The sequence below is a fragment of the Bufo bufo genome, chromosome 7, assembly GCF_905171765.1.
Source record: "Bufo bufo chromosome 7, aBufBuf1.1, whole genome shotgun sequence".
In the NCBI taxonomy this organism is placed as follows: Eukaryota; Metazoa; Chordata; class Amphibia; order Anura; family Bufonidae; genus Bufo; species Bufo bufo.
The window spans coordinates 48,178,711-48,196,028 of NC_053395.1; the positions used below are offsets into that span (position 1 = coordinate 48,178,711).

At 40.1% G+C, this 17,318-nt stretch overlaps 1 protein-coding gene across 1 annotated transcript in view; it reads right to left on the reverse strand.

Annotated features, from left to right (window-relative positions):
* The window catches only part of LOC121008741 (uromodulin-like), a 36,768-nt gene that overhangs the window by 9,278 nt on the left and 10,172 nt on the right, over nucleotides 1-17,318 (reverse strand). The window contains exons 6-11 of the mRNA XM_040441437.1: nucleotides 13,962-14,078; nucleotides 12,000-12,177; nucleotides 11,275-11,436; nucleotides 5,911-6,048; nucleotides 4,281-4,295; nucleotides 3,401-4,189 (exon numbers count right to left, since the gene is read on the reverse strand). Coding sequence (XP_040297371.1) covers nucleotides 3,401-4,189; nucleotides 4,281-4,295; nucleotides 5,911-6,048; nucleotides 11,275-11,436; nucleotides 12,000-12,177; nucleotides 13,962-14,078 — 1,399 coding nt within the window. The remainder of the gene's footprint in view (nucleotides 1-3,400; nucleotides 4,190-4,280; nucleotides 4,296-5,910; nucleotides 6,049-11,274; nucleotides 11,437-11,999; nucleotides 12,178-13,961; nucleotides 14,079-17,318) is intronic.

The following is a 17,318-nucleotide window of genomic DNA, read 5'->3' on the forward strand; positions in this document are numbered from 1 at the left end:
GGGAGAGAACTGCAGCAAAACGGACACCCCCTAAGAAAGCACATGGACCTGAGAAAGAACACACCCCTGAGCTGCCAGCTTGAAATAAAAACTAGCAGAGAAATTTGAGCAATGAATTGGAAGATCTTTGTATGTGTGGGAGGTACAGGGCTGGCTGTATTTTTATTAGAAAGGGATTGTCATGTACTATATGATGTCTGATTTTCATTTTGTACACTAATCACGAGATAACCGCTTTAAGTGCTAGGTTGTCTTCATTTTCTAGTCTGTTGAGTATATTCATATATAAAAGGTGTCTTATAGTGTTGGTCGAGCACCAAAGTGCTCGTGTGCTCAAGTAGAACACTTCCCAATGCTCAGGTGCTCTACAGAGCACCCAAGCACAATGGAAGTCAATGGGAGAATCCGAGTATTAAAACAGGCGCCCCCTTCTCTGAAGAGGGGAGGGTGTCGGGACCCTAGTTCGGCTTAGGAGTCCCTGCTCTGACTCCATATATTGCTATGTCCATATATGGAGTCAGTGCTTGGGGAAACCCCAGTGTATTTAAATCTAATTTAGTCTCTATTTCTGAAAAGTTTCTGGTGGGATTCAAACTCACAACCTTCTACATTACAGCCAATAATCTTAACCACTACACTATAGAGCTGCATGGCCGCGTACTTAAAAAAAAAAAATAATAATAATAATAATATATATATATATATATATATATATATATATATATATATATAACTTCTGCTGTATAGGAATACTTACTAGTAGTAAGTATTCCTGTATAGCAGAAGTCTTATATATATATATATATATATATATATATATATATATATATATATATATATATTTTTTTTTTTTTTTATATATATATAACTGGCCATGCAGGTCTATAGTGTAATGGTTAACATTCTGGGCTGTAATGTAGAATGTTGTGAGTTCGAATGCCGTCAGAAACTATTAAGAAATAGAGGCTAAATTTAATTTAAACATATATATATGTTTTTAGCCAAAAATATATTTACATATATTATTATATATTTAGAATATTTAGAATATTATGGCTAAAACATCAGTATATATATATATATATATATATATTTTGTAATTACACATTTTTTACAATTACAAAAAAAATATATATATATTTAATTTAGACTCTGTTTCTGAAAAGTTTCTGACAGGATTCGAATTCACAACCTTCTACATTACAGCCAAGAATCTTAACCACTACACTACAGAACTGCAAGACTAGATGCTAAAAAAAATATATATATTAGACTTCTGCTATATAGGAATACTTACTACTAGTAAGTACAGTATTCCTATACAGCAGAAGTCTCATATTTTTTTTATTTTTTTATTATTTTATTTTATTTTTTAAAGTAACTGGCCATGCAACTCTATAGTGTAGTGGTTAACATTCTTGGCTGTAATGTAGTAGGTTGTGAGTTTGAATCCCACCAGAAACTTTTCAGAAATAGAGGCAAAATTAGATTTAAATACGCTGACTTGAGCATCACGCTCGAGCACACGCGATATTCGGCTGAACACCGCGATGTGCTGAGCATAGCGATGCTCGAGCTGAACTGTCGTTCGGCCGAGCATGATCGCCCAACACTAGTGTCTAATACTAAGCAGATGCCAGTACTATGTAGACACCATGATTGGTGATGGATGACACAATAGTTAGGCTTGAAGCGTGAGAACCCATAAGTGTATGGACACCACATTGCTCATCCGGGCCCGATGACTGATACTGGGCCTGAAGGTGATAAAAGGTGCTTCCTTTCCCCCATTGGTGCGAAAGGGTGTACTTTGAGTGACAGTACACCTGTATGCGATGATCCAGGATGCCTGTAAAAGTTGCAGGGGAGGAGACCAGGAGGGTGCTGGGCACTACAGGAGTACAGTTGGGAAGCCAGATGCTTCGGGATAGGTCATCAGTATCAGATTGGTGTGGGTCTGTCACTGGTATCCCAAACAATGGGCAGTTAGGGTGCCAAAAACTATACAGTGTACAGAGTAGAAGCAGGAGACTCCTTACACTGTAAAGTTTCTGGCAGCTGCCCTCAACAGCTAACAGGATGCTGAGTGATGGACCCTCACCGATATGACACTGATCAATTTCTGTATCTCAGACAACCTTTTTAAGACTGGTGTTTCATATGACAGTTCTAATAAGTGTGCTTGAATAAGATGTGTGAAATTTATTAAGAGGGGCAGGCCTATTGATAAATTGTGTGCATCTTCTAACAATGTGTGCACCGGAAAAGCAAATCTAGATTTATGCTCTAATTTATGACAGTTTCTGGTGTAAATCATAGCATATCCTTTTAGCTGTCTTTAGGCTTCGCTCCCTCCAATAAAGCCTTACACACTTTTTTGAAAAGCGGCAAGAGCAGCGTAAATTGAAAAAAGTTGGCAATTGTTGCACAAAATGCCACTTGCTCAAACATCTGTGACTTCTCTACGCCAGTACATCTGTGACTTCTCTACACCAGTTTTACAGCGTTTGCTCAGCTTTCCCCCACCCCATGCCGGATGTTTTCATTAGCGCAACAGGTAGATGCAGCTGTGACCGTGCTGGCATCAGAAGCAACATGGGTGCCGGGGAGCGAGATAATACAATCTGTGTGAGGGGCCAGAGAATTTGAAGGGGGCATTGCAGTTCTTGGATAACCCCTTTAATTCGTGCTCTGTTTTACAAAAGTCACAACAGGAATTGGCTGGTGTCTTTAGGAGTTGTTCCTAGCTACTGTGTATAGCAGTACGCTGCTTGCTTCAGTATCTGTATATAAGTTGTGTGAATAAGTTGTTCATGCGTTTGGAAAAGTAGTGTATGAGAGTAGTCAATAGTTTAATTTGACAATAATATGTCTCCAAAAGACCTTTCCTTGGGAAAATCCACCCCTTTACCAGATATTTTGCAACATATTTGGGTTGCATTATATAGTATGCATACTGGCCATCTAATTTGAGAGAATCTCTCATCTACAAAATCATTTTCAATGCAATTTTGGGTGGTCATGTTAAAAGAGATTTCACCGTATTTTAGATGTCCTTGTCCTTTGAAGAATTAATTATATGTAAGAATTACACATGGCTCATCATATCTTGAGATGTGTGACTTGACATGAGCTGTTTAAAAAAAACAAATCACGGGCTGTTTATCCTATGTACGGAATGTTTATGTGTGCAGTGTGAATTGCAGCTTGTCAACAGTTTTGCTAGTATGTTATGATATTGTATTGAATTTGTTTAGTGAAAAATTGGAGTCTTTAAACAAATTTGAGAAAGGTAAGGTTGGACACATCTGTACATGTATGAAACAAATAAATAAAATCTATTCAGAACTATGATAAATATTTTATTCTCAACTGGATTTTCATGAATTGTCTTACTTACCTGTGCAGTAGGCTGAACTACAAAATGGTGTTTTCTGGATTTTGTATACATAGTATCCACCTGGACAAGCCCTTATGCTAATCGGGTGGGTCCAGGTACAGCAATCTCCACCCCATGATGCGCAAACAGTAGCGTTCACTGTTCCATCTTCTATTTTGGGATGGGTACCATTTATCCACAATGGGCTTTGTGTCCCACAACTGAATTCTTCTAGGCAAAGTTCTGGAATTCTCAGTTCCGTTCTTCCTTTAAATCTATACCAACCATACATTCCGTAGTCACATAAAAACCAGAAAGAATTAGTAAAATTGGTGGTAGAAAGCCGCCATTGCTCATCAACTCTACTGTAGTTGTGACATGGATCCCAACACCCAGTTTGCTCAAGAGATACATTACAATGTGTATTAGAATTGCACATTGTCCCTTTTTGGCACTCCAACTCACAATGCTTTCCATCTCCATTATATCCACCAAGGCAAGTACAAGTGTAGAAGCCATAATAATTTGTACAAGTAGCGAAAGGATGACAGTCGTGGTTTAGACATTCATTGATATCAATACAACCTTCATTTTCCACATATTCAAGCCCCGGGAAGCAGGAACAGTTGAAGGACCCAATAGTATTTGTACAATAACCATCACAGTTACTCAGAAAGTAATCGCCACACTCATCTATATCATGACAGTTCAACCCATCGCCTTGGAATCCAGCGCTACATGTGCACTCGTGAAAACCTCCAAGCTCTTCACAGGAGGCATATGGATCACAATCAGACTTTGAACAATTTCCTATAATTAAATTAAAAGCTCTTAGAATCTAGAAGTATGTACAGTAATTTATTAACTTTTCACTTTTTAAGTATTACTCAGTTGTACTCACCTCGTGATTTCATATCTGCAAAACAAATAAGAGAAGTAATGTATTCAGATATGAAAGAACTTAGTGCAGCAGGGCCGGATTATTGGATTGGGATTGTGCAGGTATCTCCACCACCTAGAAACCTTTACTTCCTAGTCAGTTCCTTTCCCAGATACTTCCACCAGTAAAATAATGACACATGAGAGTTTAAAAATAGTTTAAGTGTACCTCCAAAAATATAAATGGTTGGAGCTCAGAAGCAAACCTCCATTATCCATGTTGAAAACACAACCCTTCATCTGCCGACATGGCTTGCTGTAAGAAATCAGGTTCCTAAGCATATATGTTTATGGCCATAGGGAGAAGGGAATAAAAGGCTTTCATGCACCACTTGCTCTGTGGATCACTATCACTTAGGCTGGCCATGCACATAAGATGCAGTAGCTATCGGCTCAACCAGCCAGTAGCTATCCCTCACAGTCACCTTCTACACATGCCATCTTGACTGAGCTTACCAAAATTGTGTTCTCAATAGGAACCCTTATCTCTCCTGACATCTGCCCTGGAGGAGAAGTCAGATGCCCCATAAACATTAGATAGTCAACCAGTTCCATCAAAATCAGTGGGTTTATTTTACATACATCATTCTTCTAATGTGTATGACCAGCTTAAGTTGAAGAAAATATTGAGACACATCACATGCAATATGCAGGTCTGACTCATACTCATTATGTTTTCTGCAGGTCCAATTTGATCAGGCCTTGATGGTGTTTATCCAGTAGAAGGCAGAAAGACAGACGATACACTTGCCCCAAAGCAGATTTCTTTCTAGTCAACTATTTTATACTTTTAGATCAGCATTTATGCTATTTTGTTTCAAGAAATCAGGAAAGAATACTTTTTGTGGGATTTAACTTTTTCTACCAGTTGGAGGGTTGCCATCTTCTCCTCATGGTGACAAGCTAAACAGTTGCCCATAGTATTTTGAAAGAATTCTTTTTTTTTGCATATATATATATATATATATATATATATATATTTATATACTGTATATAATCAAAAATATCCACGGCAATTCCTTCAGTAAAAAAAAATGTAGGTTTATTCACCAGTAGCAATGTTTCGGTTCACAAAACAAAACATTGCTACTTGCGAATAAACCTACACTTTTTTACTGAAGGAAGTGCCATGGATATTTTTGATTATTTATCTTGGAGGAGAGGATCGCTCCATCGGCCGCTGGCACCCGTCTCTGCTGTGCAGTTCACATATTTGAGACTTTGCTATATATATATATATATATATATATATATATATATAAGGCAGAAGGATAAGGCAGCACTCCGGTCTTCCAGTGAATAAATAGATACTTTTTTACACCCAACAGCAATGCAGCATTTCAGCTGTCTCAATGGAGCCTTTGTCAAGCTCCATTGAAAGAGCTGAAATGCTGCATTGCTGTTGGGTGTAATAAAGTATAAATTTATTCACTGGAAGACCAGAGTGCTGCCTTATACTTCTGCTTTACAATCATCGTTCCATGTCCTAGGAACTATTGGGAATTGCACCCGGCATCATAGGAGTACTGCTGTATATTTTTCTTTCTTCTTTTATATATATTTATATATAAAACTATATATCAAAAACATACCTGCGAATTCCCATATCCTTATGGAGCAAAACTCAGAACAAGTCATGTCTAATTCCCATGTACCAGAAATTGGAAATCTCACTAGGTAGGTGTTTCCAGTGATGTGTGAAAGTTTTCTCTCAAAAACTGGACTGTTTCCTAAAAGAATAGCAGAAGAATGGTCATGTGAAACTAATTTAATCAGTTTCTAAGAGGAGGTAAGTTCTAGACTTGACAGCGGCGAATCAATGGATGTCGTATATCTGGACTTCTCCAAAGCATTTGACATTGTACCGCATGAAAGGTTAGTATATAAAATGAGAATGCTCGGACTGGGAGAAAACGTCTGTATGTGGGTAAGTAACTGGCTGAGGGATAGAAAACAGAGGGTGGTTTTTAATGGTACACACTCAGATTGGGTCACTGTCACTAGTGGGGTACCTCAGGGGTCAGTACTGTGCCCTATCCTCTTCAATATATTTATTAATGATCTTGAAGAAGGCTTGCACAGTAAAATATAAATTTTTGCAGATGACACTAAACTGTGCAAAGTAATTGATACGGAAGAGGACAGTATACGGCTACAGAGGGATCTGGATAGATTGGAGGCTTGGGCAGAGAAGTGGAAGATGAGGTTTAACACTGACAAATGTAAGGTTATGCACATGGGAAGGAATAATGCAAGTCACCCGTACATACTAAATGGTAAAACACTGGGTAACACTGACATGGAAAAGGACCTAGGAATTTTAGTGAACAGCAAACTAAGCTGTAAAAAACTGTGTCAGGCAGCTGCTGCCAAGGCCAATAAGATAATGGGTTGCATAAAAAAGGGGCATAGATGCCCGTGATGAGAACATAGTCCTACCACTTTACAAATCACTGGTCAGACCACACATGGAGTACTGTGTACAGTTCTGGGCTGCTGTGAACAAGGCAGACATAGCAGAGCTGGAGAGGGTTCAGAGGAGGGCAACTAAAGTAATAACTGGAATGGGTGGACCACGGTACCCTGAAAGATTATCAAAATTAGGGTTATTCACTTTAGAAAAAAGACAACTGAGGGGAGATCTAATTACTATGTATAAATATATCAGGGGTCAGTACAGAGATCTCTCCAATCATATATTTATCCCCAGGACTGTGACTTTGACGAGGGGACATCCTCTGCGCCTGGAGGAAAGAAGGTTTGTACACAAACATAGAAGAGGATTCCTTACGGTAAGAGCAGTGAGACTATGGAACTCTCTGCCTGAGGAGGTGGTGATGGTGAGTACAATAAAGGAATTCAAGAGGGGCCTGGATGTGTTTTTGGAGTGTAATAATATTACAGGCTATGGCTACTAGAGAGGGGTCATTGATCCACAGAGTTATATGATTGCCTGAATGGAGTCAGGAAGGATTCTTTTTCCCCTTAAGTGGAGAAAATTGGCTTCTACCTCACAGGACTTTTTTTTTGCCTTCCTCTGGATCAACTTGCAGGATAACAGGCCGAACTGGATGGACAGATGTCTTTTTTCGGCCTTATACAGTATACTATGTTACTATGTATGTTACTAAGAACAAAAATAAAACTCAGACCAAGCAAATTTAATTGAGCTTTCATTAATTTATAATTAAAAGTGAGTAATGAATTCAATAACTTGATTAGTGAGCAGTAATAATTCCAAGTGCAGATGCCCCTCTTAGGAAGTAAGGCGATTTACCCTGAGAAAGGTATGTGGACCAAGTTTTTTGGTAGTGCAACTTTAAAAAAGCTTAATTTGCTATTTGATCCTAATTACTCTAGCTCCTAAAATTGCTTCTCCTCCATCTAGGAATAGAAATCTCTGAGAATGAAGGAATACTAGGAGCAACAGAGAAACACTTCAGGAGTGGGACCAGGTGGCAGGTGCCCGCTTTCTTCCTGGTCTTTTGCTTTTACCATTTTTGTATTTTGTGATGTGCTCTTCCTCTTTAGATTATCCATACCATTGTTCCGCTTGTCTATTTTTTTATAGCCTGTATGGGGGTGTTGTGCATTATGTAATTCATGTTACTTGCATTACTTTTTCATCTTGAGGCAGACACTGTTACATCTTTTTGTCTAACAGGTGTTCCTGCTGCTCCAAATTTCCATGTTTTTGTGTGATACTTTCTATTGTGTTTTAATAGTAATTGTTCACCCAAGATTTTGTGCATTTTGTACGGATAATTGGTGTACACAATTTCTTTCGATTAATCTACTATGCAAAGTAAGCAAGATCTAACAAAAAAAAAAAGCTAACGCCTTGTGATGATGTACAGCCCACTCCCCTATCAATGATGACATTTCAGAGAAGAAAACATGGCTTAGTAACCTATGTATCCTTAACACCCAAGCTATTGTTTTAGCAAATTTTTGAAGGTTGTGAACCATTTTGAGATACTAATGCTACTGAGCCACTCTGAGTATTAAAAAGAGAAAAGCCTATTAAACATTCATAGATATGACTTTTACCCTAGTCTTCTATCATATGCTGTCCCAAGATAGAAGACCTGAGAGATCCACTTTAAAGGAATCTTCCATTTTTTTTACAAATGATGGCCTATGCTCAGCATAGGTCATCACTATCTAATTGGTGGGGATTTGACTCTGCACCCTAGTCAATCAGCTGTTCCTTAGTAGCCCCTGTGTTCTGAGTTGTCTCTGCAGCTCCAGCTGTAATTCTCTTCATATTAAATGGAGCTGTGTATCTCCAGTGCCTGAGTTACTGCGGGGTGCTTGCACGGGTCTTCTAACGCAAAGTATTTTCGTCACTAAGTGTCATGCAGCTAAACATGGCAGTTAGACGGGACAGGAGACAGGTATATACAGGGAGTGCAGAATTATTAGGCAAATGAGTATTTTGACCACATCATCCTCTTTATGCATGTTGTCTTATTCCAAGCTGTATAGGCTCGAAAGCCTACTACCAATTAAGCATATTAGGTGATGTGCATCTCTGTAATGAGAAGGGGTGTGGTCTAATGACATCAACACCCTATATCAGGTGTGCATAATTATTAGGCAACTTCCTTTCCTTTGGCAAAATGGGTCAAAAGAAGGACTTGACAGGCTCAAAAAAGTCAAAAATAGTGAGATATCTTGCAGAGGGATGCAGCACTCTTAAAATTGCAAAGCTTCTGAAGCGTGATCATCGAACAATCAAGCGTTTCATTCAAAATAGTCAACAGGGTCGCAAGAAGCGTGTGGAAAAACCAAGGCGCAAAATAACATCCCATGAACTGAGAAAAGTCAAGCGTGCAGCTGCCAAGATGCCACTTGCCACCAGTTTGGCCATATTTCAGAGCTGCAACATCACTGGAGTGCCCAAAAGCACAAGGTGTGCAATACTCAGAGACATGGCCAAGGTAAGAAAGGCTGAAAGACGACCACCACTGAACAAGACACACAAGCTGAAACGTCAAGACTGGGCCAAGAAATATCTCAAGACTGATTTTTCTAAGGTTTTATGGACTGATGAAATGAGAGTGAGTCTTGATGGGCCAGATGGATGGGCCCGTGGCTGGATTGGTAAAGGGCAGAGAGCTCCAGTCCGACTCAGACGCCAGCAAGGTGGAGGTGGAGTACTGGTTTCGGCTGGTATCATCAAAGATGAGCTTGTGGGCCTTTTCAGGTTGAGGATGGAGTCAAGCTCAACTCCCAGTCCTACTGCCAGTTTCTGGAAGACACCTTCTTCAAGCAGTGGTACAGGAAAAAGTCTGCATCCTTCAAGAAAAACATGATTTTCATGCAGGACAATGCTCCATCACACGCGTCCAAGTACTCCACAGCGTGGCTGGCAAGAAAGGGTATAAAAGAAGAAAATCTAATGACATGGCCTCCTTGTTCACCTGATCTGAACCCCATTGAGAACCTGTGGTCCATCATCAAATGTGAGATTTACAAGGAGGGAAAACAGTACACCTCTCTGAACAGTGTCTGGGAGGCTGTGGTTGCTGCTGCACGCAATGTTGATGGTGAACAGATCAAAACACTGACAGAATCCATGGATGGCAGGCTTTTGAGTGTCCTTGCAAAGAAAGGTGGCTATATTGGTCACTGATTTGTTTTTGTTTTGTTTTTGAATGTCAGAAATGTATATTTGTGAATGTTGAGATGTTATATTGGTTTCACTGGTAAAAATAAATAATTGAAATGGGTATATATTTGTTTTTTGTTAAGTTGCCTAATAATTATGCACAGTAATAGTCACCTGCACACACAGATATCCCCCTAAAATAGCTAAAACTAAAAACAAACTAAAAACTACTTCCAATAATATTCAGCTTTGATATTAATGAGTTTTTTGGGTTCATTGAGAACATGGTTGTTGTTCAATAATAAAATTAATCCTCAAAAATATAACTTGCCTAATAATTCTGCACTCCCTGTATTAGGAGAATTAAACATTTTCACACTCTTCCTTAATAATGGCCTTGTCTCTATGGAGGTCATTTACTAAGCTAAAATACACATAAATTAAGCGTATTTCAGGAGCAGATGGTGAGGCAATGGTTAGTTGCACCGCCCTTAGCGACTTCGCCCCACTCACGCCAGTTCTAAAATTGTGGGATTGGTGTGGGTGGGGAAGGGGACACCTGTTTTAGGCTTGAAAAATGGTCTAAATGTAAGACAGCTCGGAAGCCGTTTTACACTTAGAACTGGTTCTGGATATGCTGAAGTTATATAAAGGCTACAATTATAGGGTTTTATTAACAGCAGTGTCTAAAACACCGGTCTTAATAAATGTGTCCCTATGTTCTTTTTCTCATGTGCTTTTTACTTCCACATTCACCGCCCTGTTCCTCCTCCATTACCTTCTATCCACATCAGCCCCCCTCTCCTTCACTCACCCATGTACAGCTCACATGCTTTATTCACTTTCCTGAATCATCTCATCCCATCATGTTCCACGGTGCAGCACAATCCACTCTCTCACAAATCCAACAACAATTTGCTCTTTCTCTTTTTACTTTTACTTCTTATTTTCCCTTCCCCATCTCAAAACATAGAAATCCTGCAAACCTCATTAACATTTCCTCTTTTAATTGTGCACTCTGGAATCCATGGTCTGAGTGTAACAAGCTCCCCTACACTCATAACTTCTTTCTTAATAACTCTCTTAACCTGCTGGCCCTGACTGAAACCTGGATTCAGGAATCTGACACAGCTTCCCCTGCTGCTCTTTCCTATGGTGGCTTACATTTCTCCCATACCCCCAGACCTGAGAACAGACATGGTGGCGGAGTCTGCATATTCCTGTCCTCACAATGCACTTTGCAGGTCATCATCACCCAGTTCCATCACTCTTATTCCCTTCTTTTGAGGGTAGTGAATCCTTAGACTTTCATCCCCTCTCCTTCAGAGTAGCAGATGTATACCATCCCCCTGGCTTTCCCACCCAGTTCCAGGGTCACTTTGGCTGCCACACATCCTGTCTTCAGAATTACCAACCCTTATCTTGGGAGACTTCAATATCTCCACAAACAACCCCATCTCCCCATCTGCTTCTATCTCTAACCTCCTCTCTTTGCCTTTCACAACTTTATAAGACACATAAAGACGGTAACACACTTTACCTAGTCTTCCAGCTTTGTTCAAATCACAATATACACAGTTTTAGGCTTTCCCTAAAAAGACCTCTTTTTAGGGTGACCTATCACATCCCCTGATCTAACTCCTCTCAAGATATAGCCCATTTATCATCATTTTCTGAACCTGATCCTCCACCAAACTCTCCACGTACCCGTGCACCCAGAAGCACTACAGACTGGCTCATGCAGCTTCTTTATTTTCCCAAGATGGCTGGACCATTTTACAAAACAAGCACATTTACCTTTTGTGTCACCCCTATCTCCTCATAGGTTGTGAGCTCTTGCAAGCAGGGCCCTTATTCCTCTTGTGATTATTGCCTTGTCTATTGCTATGTTATTTATGACTGTTTGTACATGAACCCATGAACTGTGAAGCTTTGCGGAATATGTTCACACTATATAAATAAAGATAATTATTATTGACAGTAGTGTGGAAAATTGGACGTCCACCAATCAGGATAGGCCATAAATTGTGAAAGAGTGGACAGACCCTTTAATAAGAAAATGCTCACCGTCAGGATCAGTAAAGTTGAAGGTTCCGTTTCCATTTGTAATAATCATTAGAAAGGTTGAGGATGATACAACATTGAACTTCTCTGTGTACTGACTAAATGCTCCTAGGTTCGCATTTAAGATGCACACTGAAGAATTCAAAGGTTTAAGAAGAAATAATTCCAACCCATAGAAAGCCTGTGGAATGGAAGGAAGATTCTGTAGTGTACTGGTTGACACATGGCTTGTTCATCTACATATCTACATACAGTATGCACCAAACAAATGTTAGAAAAGGTGGGCTTCCAACTATAGTTGAAGAGTAGCATTTGGTACAGTAAACCTGAGACATAAATAAGATAAAAATTATTTTATAAAAATTATAGCAAATATTTGATTAAAAAAATGGACCAAATTAGTCCTGGGTAGGAGGACTGAATAAGGCTAAATATGATCATGTGAGCTTCACATAAATACACCTATGTTGGACTAGGGTGTCTGGAACCCACCAGTAAAATTAACCCTGGGGACCAGTGTGCAGCTACATGTAAATATTTCCTGACCACCGTTCACAAATATCAGGCCACCACTTTTACATGTCTTCATTTAGGTATGAGGAGAAAGTGGTGGGTAGGAAAAGAAGGACTCCCATTTACCTGAGGAACCAAGAGATGGCATTTATGGTATATCCTGTCAGTCCGAGCCTGCAACAACTGCAGCAGCATCATGTTTTTTTGTTTCTGGGAATCTCTAACATTGTTCTTCTGTATGTCATGTGTTAACTTTTTTTTTTTTTTTTTTACAGTAAGGCTAGTTTCACACTAGCGGCAAGGAACTCCGACAGGCTGTTTGGCGGGTAAATAGCCTATCGGATCCGTGCTGCCGCTAGTGCCGACATGTGATAGTTTTATTCCGGCCTCCTCTCGGCATGTTTGCCGTTATGCCGCCGGAACTCCGGCCCGCCCCCATTATAGTCAATGGGGCCGCAGCGGTAGTCCAGGGGCACACGTGCACTAGCGGCACACAGATCCGACAGCCTGCCGGAGTTTCTTGCCGCTTGTGTGAAAGTACCCTTAATGATGTTGTCTGAGACAATCTTAGAAAAGAAAAGGGATGTGATAAAATAACCAACGAATTACTCACTCGGAATATCTGGGACCCGCACTTTTCTGAAGAAATTTGGTCCACTAACCCAGCGTTCTGACTGGGGCTGTGGACTTTGGCTGCATTCACATGGCCCTTTGATGGCCATTTTTTCAACAGCTATTACACAGCTATTTTCAGAACATTGGAAGTATATAGGCATATTCACATAAGCGTGTTTTAACTGTCAGTGAATAACAGTCATTTGAAATTTCACTGGCGGATGGATGGTTTCTTGCTCGTTTCTGCCTTTCATTAATTTCAAAAGAGGCAGCACAATAGGCAATAGCAAGAGGAGGATCACAGAGCAGGAGTTTAAAGGGACATGTTCGTTGTCAGCACAGCCACGGCTTTAAACCACTGCTTCGGTGGTCTTTGTGTTGTTTCCCATTGAAATAAATGGGAGGCAGAAAGGATGTGGCTGCCGGTAGGGTCTCGGTGAAATTTCAGCATGGCTGTCTGTGCCAAAATTCTAAGGAAAAATCATTGTGTGAATAGCACCTAAGTTGGGATTACACCTTTAAGATGTGCTATTTATGTCAGCCTATATACTTTTATTGTAAAAAAGTACTACACTTATTTATTGGATAGTGTGGATTTCGAACATTGGAATCTCCAGCAGTCATAAGAATGAGGATTCCTTAACCCCTCTCTGAATGGAGCGTTAGTAATATGCTCGTCATCCCACCTCTCTACTCTCTTCGATGGGATTGACTTGTCAGCGTCCGGCTGTTTTATTTGGTGGTGACTACCATATAACAGAGATGTCAATAGTTGTGGTAGACCAAGATTCTCTTGCTCTCTGATTAGACTGACCTTAATCTTCTTATATTACTTACTTTCTGTAGACTGTAGATATTAATCATTGAATAGTATCCAAAACTCTGTGTTGCAATGTCACGTAAAACATCTTCTTGTGATTCTGAAGCGCAATAGTCATAGCTTATGAAGAAAACCTTAAGAAGAACACATAAATGAACAAATGTGATCTTGTAGGAATATTAAAGATAACCAAGTAAAGGTTTTTAGAAAATTGAGGGATTAAAGAGTCACTGCTCCTGACATGCCCGTTTAATTAGCTTCATGCATTCCCCATGTAATAACAATTCAAGAGCATCTATTCTTATGGCTCTATCCTGTGCCATTTCTTTATTACTTGTACTAGAAGTTATGAATGAATTGCTAGCAGTCTGCAGTAAGAGGGGTGGTAACCAGTTGGGGGTGTGTACCTGCACAATCTGAAAATGACAGCACTGATTGGATAGAGGGAGTCTGTGCATGAACCCCCCCCCCCCCCCCCCCCCCCACAACTGGTTACCTCCTGTTAAGGGAAATATGGCTTTCAGCCAGAACCTCGTCCTTATGACCACACAAATATGCCTAATAATTGGACCCAGTGGTATTCACCCATTCAGTATGCCCAGTAGCAGTGTGTCCCTTGTTAGCATATCTAAGGCAGGAAGGGCACATTGTGAAAGCAGTTGAACAACATCCTCTTGACCAAGAGATGGGGGAAGATATTTGGGTGGTCACAGGGTGGAGTCTATGGTGGGGGGCTGGGACAAAGCAACATATAGGTGAAAGTTGGGAGTGGGGATGGGGCTTCTCTTCCTGGACACCTATGGATGAACAGCATTTCAGGAGCAAGCTAAGTTATATGTGTGCTTATGTGGGTATGTATATAGGTATAATATCCCAGTAGACTTTATATGTGTACATATAGATATTTGCAGTCTGCAATTGTATTACCAGTTAGATTATATATGCTGTTTATGCATGAGTCTCTATATGTACATGTACTAATGGTCATGTACTGGATGTCAGTTGGTTAGAAGAGTAGATCCAGTAGACTATATATTAGTAGACTCTGGATATACTGTATATACAGGGTGGGCCATTTATATGGATACACCTTAATAAAATGGGAATGGTTGGTGATATTAACTTCCTGTTTGTGGCACATTAGTATATGTGAGGGGGGAAACTTTTCAAGATGGGTGGTGACCATGGTGGCCATTTTGAAGTTGGCCATTTTGAATCCAACTTTTGTTTTTTCAATAGGAAGAGGGTCATGTGACACATCAAACTTATTGGGAATTTCACAAGAAAAACAATGGTGTGGTGCACCATCACATTATGGGTGTCAGGTCCGAGCATTCCTAGATGAACAGTTTCCTGGAAAGTGGATTGGTTGTCGTGGGCCAGTTGAATGGCCCCCAAGGTCTCCCGATCTGACCCCCTTAGACTTTTATCTTTGGGGTCATCTGAAGGCAATTGTCTATGCTGTGAAGATACGAGATGAGCAGCACCTGAAACTATGGATACTGGAAGCCTGTGCTAGCATTTCTCCTGCGATGTTGCTATCAGTGTGTGAAGAGTGGGAGAAGAAGGTTGCATTGACAATCCAACACAATGGACAGCACATTGAACACATTTTATAAGTGGCCAGAAACTTGTAAATAACTCATGAAAGAATAAAGTTACGTTTACACCATTGTTTTTCTTGTGAAATTCCCAATAAGTTTGATGTGTCACATGACCCTCTTCCTATTGAAAAAACAAAAGTTGGATTCAAAATGGCCGACTTCAAAATGGCCACCATGGTCACCACCCATCTTGAAAAGTTTCCCCCCTCACATATACTAATGTGCCACAAACAGGAAGTTAATATCACCAACCATTCCCATTTTATTAAGGTGTATCCATATAAATGGCCCACCCTGTACATACACATTATTAGCCACATTTGCTTAGCATCCAGGGTGGGCAGGAACTGAGGTGGCTGTGTGTGGTGGTGTCCTCTATGTATTGTGTTTTCTGTATCTTTATGTATAATGTCCATTGCTTTGTCATCTCTATGTTATCAGTAAACTATTTTTATATATAAGTATCTGCGAGGGTTGTGTGTTGCTCCTGTGGTATATGAAGGACTGGAAGAGGTGTAATTATTCACAGAATAATCGGGTTGTATGGGAAACAAGGGCAACATGCTAGGAATAGAATAGAAGGGATGGAAAACGGAGATATACATAAATCTCCATTTTCCAAGAAGCAAAAATCCCCTCTTCACCTCCCCTCTGTACCCCTACTGGAGGCTAATACCAATTCATTAAGAACTTCTAGTAGAAATAATAAAGAAATGGCACAACATAGAGACATAAGAATAGATGCTCCAGAATTGTTATTACATGGGGAATGCATGAAACTATTAAAACAGACATGTCAGGAGTGGTGAAAGTTCATCTTTAACTTATAGTTACTTTATAAGGTAGGAAATAGAGGTGATCTCACTTTCATGGGTTTTGTAGATGAAAGGCTCCATAGGAATGGAGAATTTAGAATGCAGTCAGGGCTGGATTTAACTATAAGGGTCCATTCACACGTTCGTTGTTTCTTTCCTGATCTGTTCTGTTTTTTGCTGAACAGATCTGGACCAGATCTGGACCCATTCATTTTCAATGGGTCCTGAAAAAAATCTGACATTGAGCTGTCCGATTTTTTTCAGGACCCATTGAAAATGAATGGGTCCAGATCTGGTCCAGATCTGTTCAGCAAAAAACGGAACAGATCAGGAAAGAAACAACGGACGTGTGAATGGACCCTAAGTACAGTAGGCACACTGCAATGTTCTCCATAATTTTGGGGAGCAGATACAAATTTTAAATCAAACACACCATAAAGAGGTATCCAGGATTCCCAAATCCCATCTGCATTAATTTCAGACTTAGCACCATTTTTCTGCTATTGACTGTTTCTCATTACACTTCATTCACTTAAAGGGGTTGTCTGAGTTATTTTTTTGTTCTTTGTATGTTTTTATCTAGGCAAATGTAAAGGACTTTACAATTCACTTACTTTATCTCCATTAGCTGCTTTCTCAGAATTCTCGGGGCCACATGACCTGTGATGTCAGCTTCTCTCTCTGATCTGATGATGTTTCGTGCACAAGCCTGAGAGAGCAGATATGTGCCTGTACACGAGACGTCACTGTGTTGGCCACGCCCCCCTGCAATACCGGCTGCGGCTCATTGCTTTCTCCCTGGATTCTTGAGGAAAAACATTAACCCCTGTACAGACTCAGGGCTGAAGGCTTTACTGAGTAGCTGCAGGCAGTGAGGAGACAAATTCTGGGCACAGGAGCTGACAGAGGAGTTCTGCAGAGCATTGCACAAGAACAGGTAGGGGGAAGATCCTGT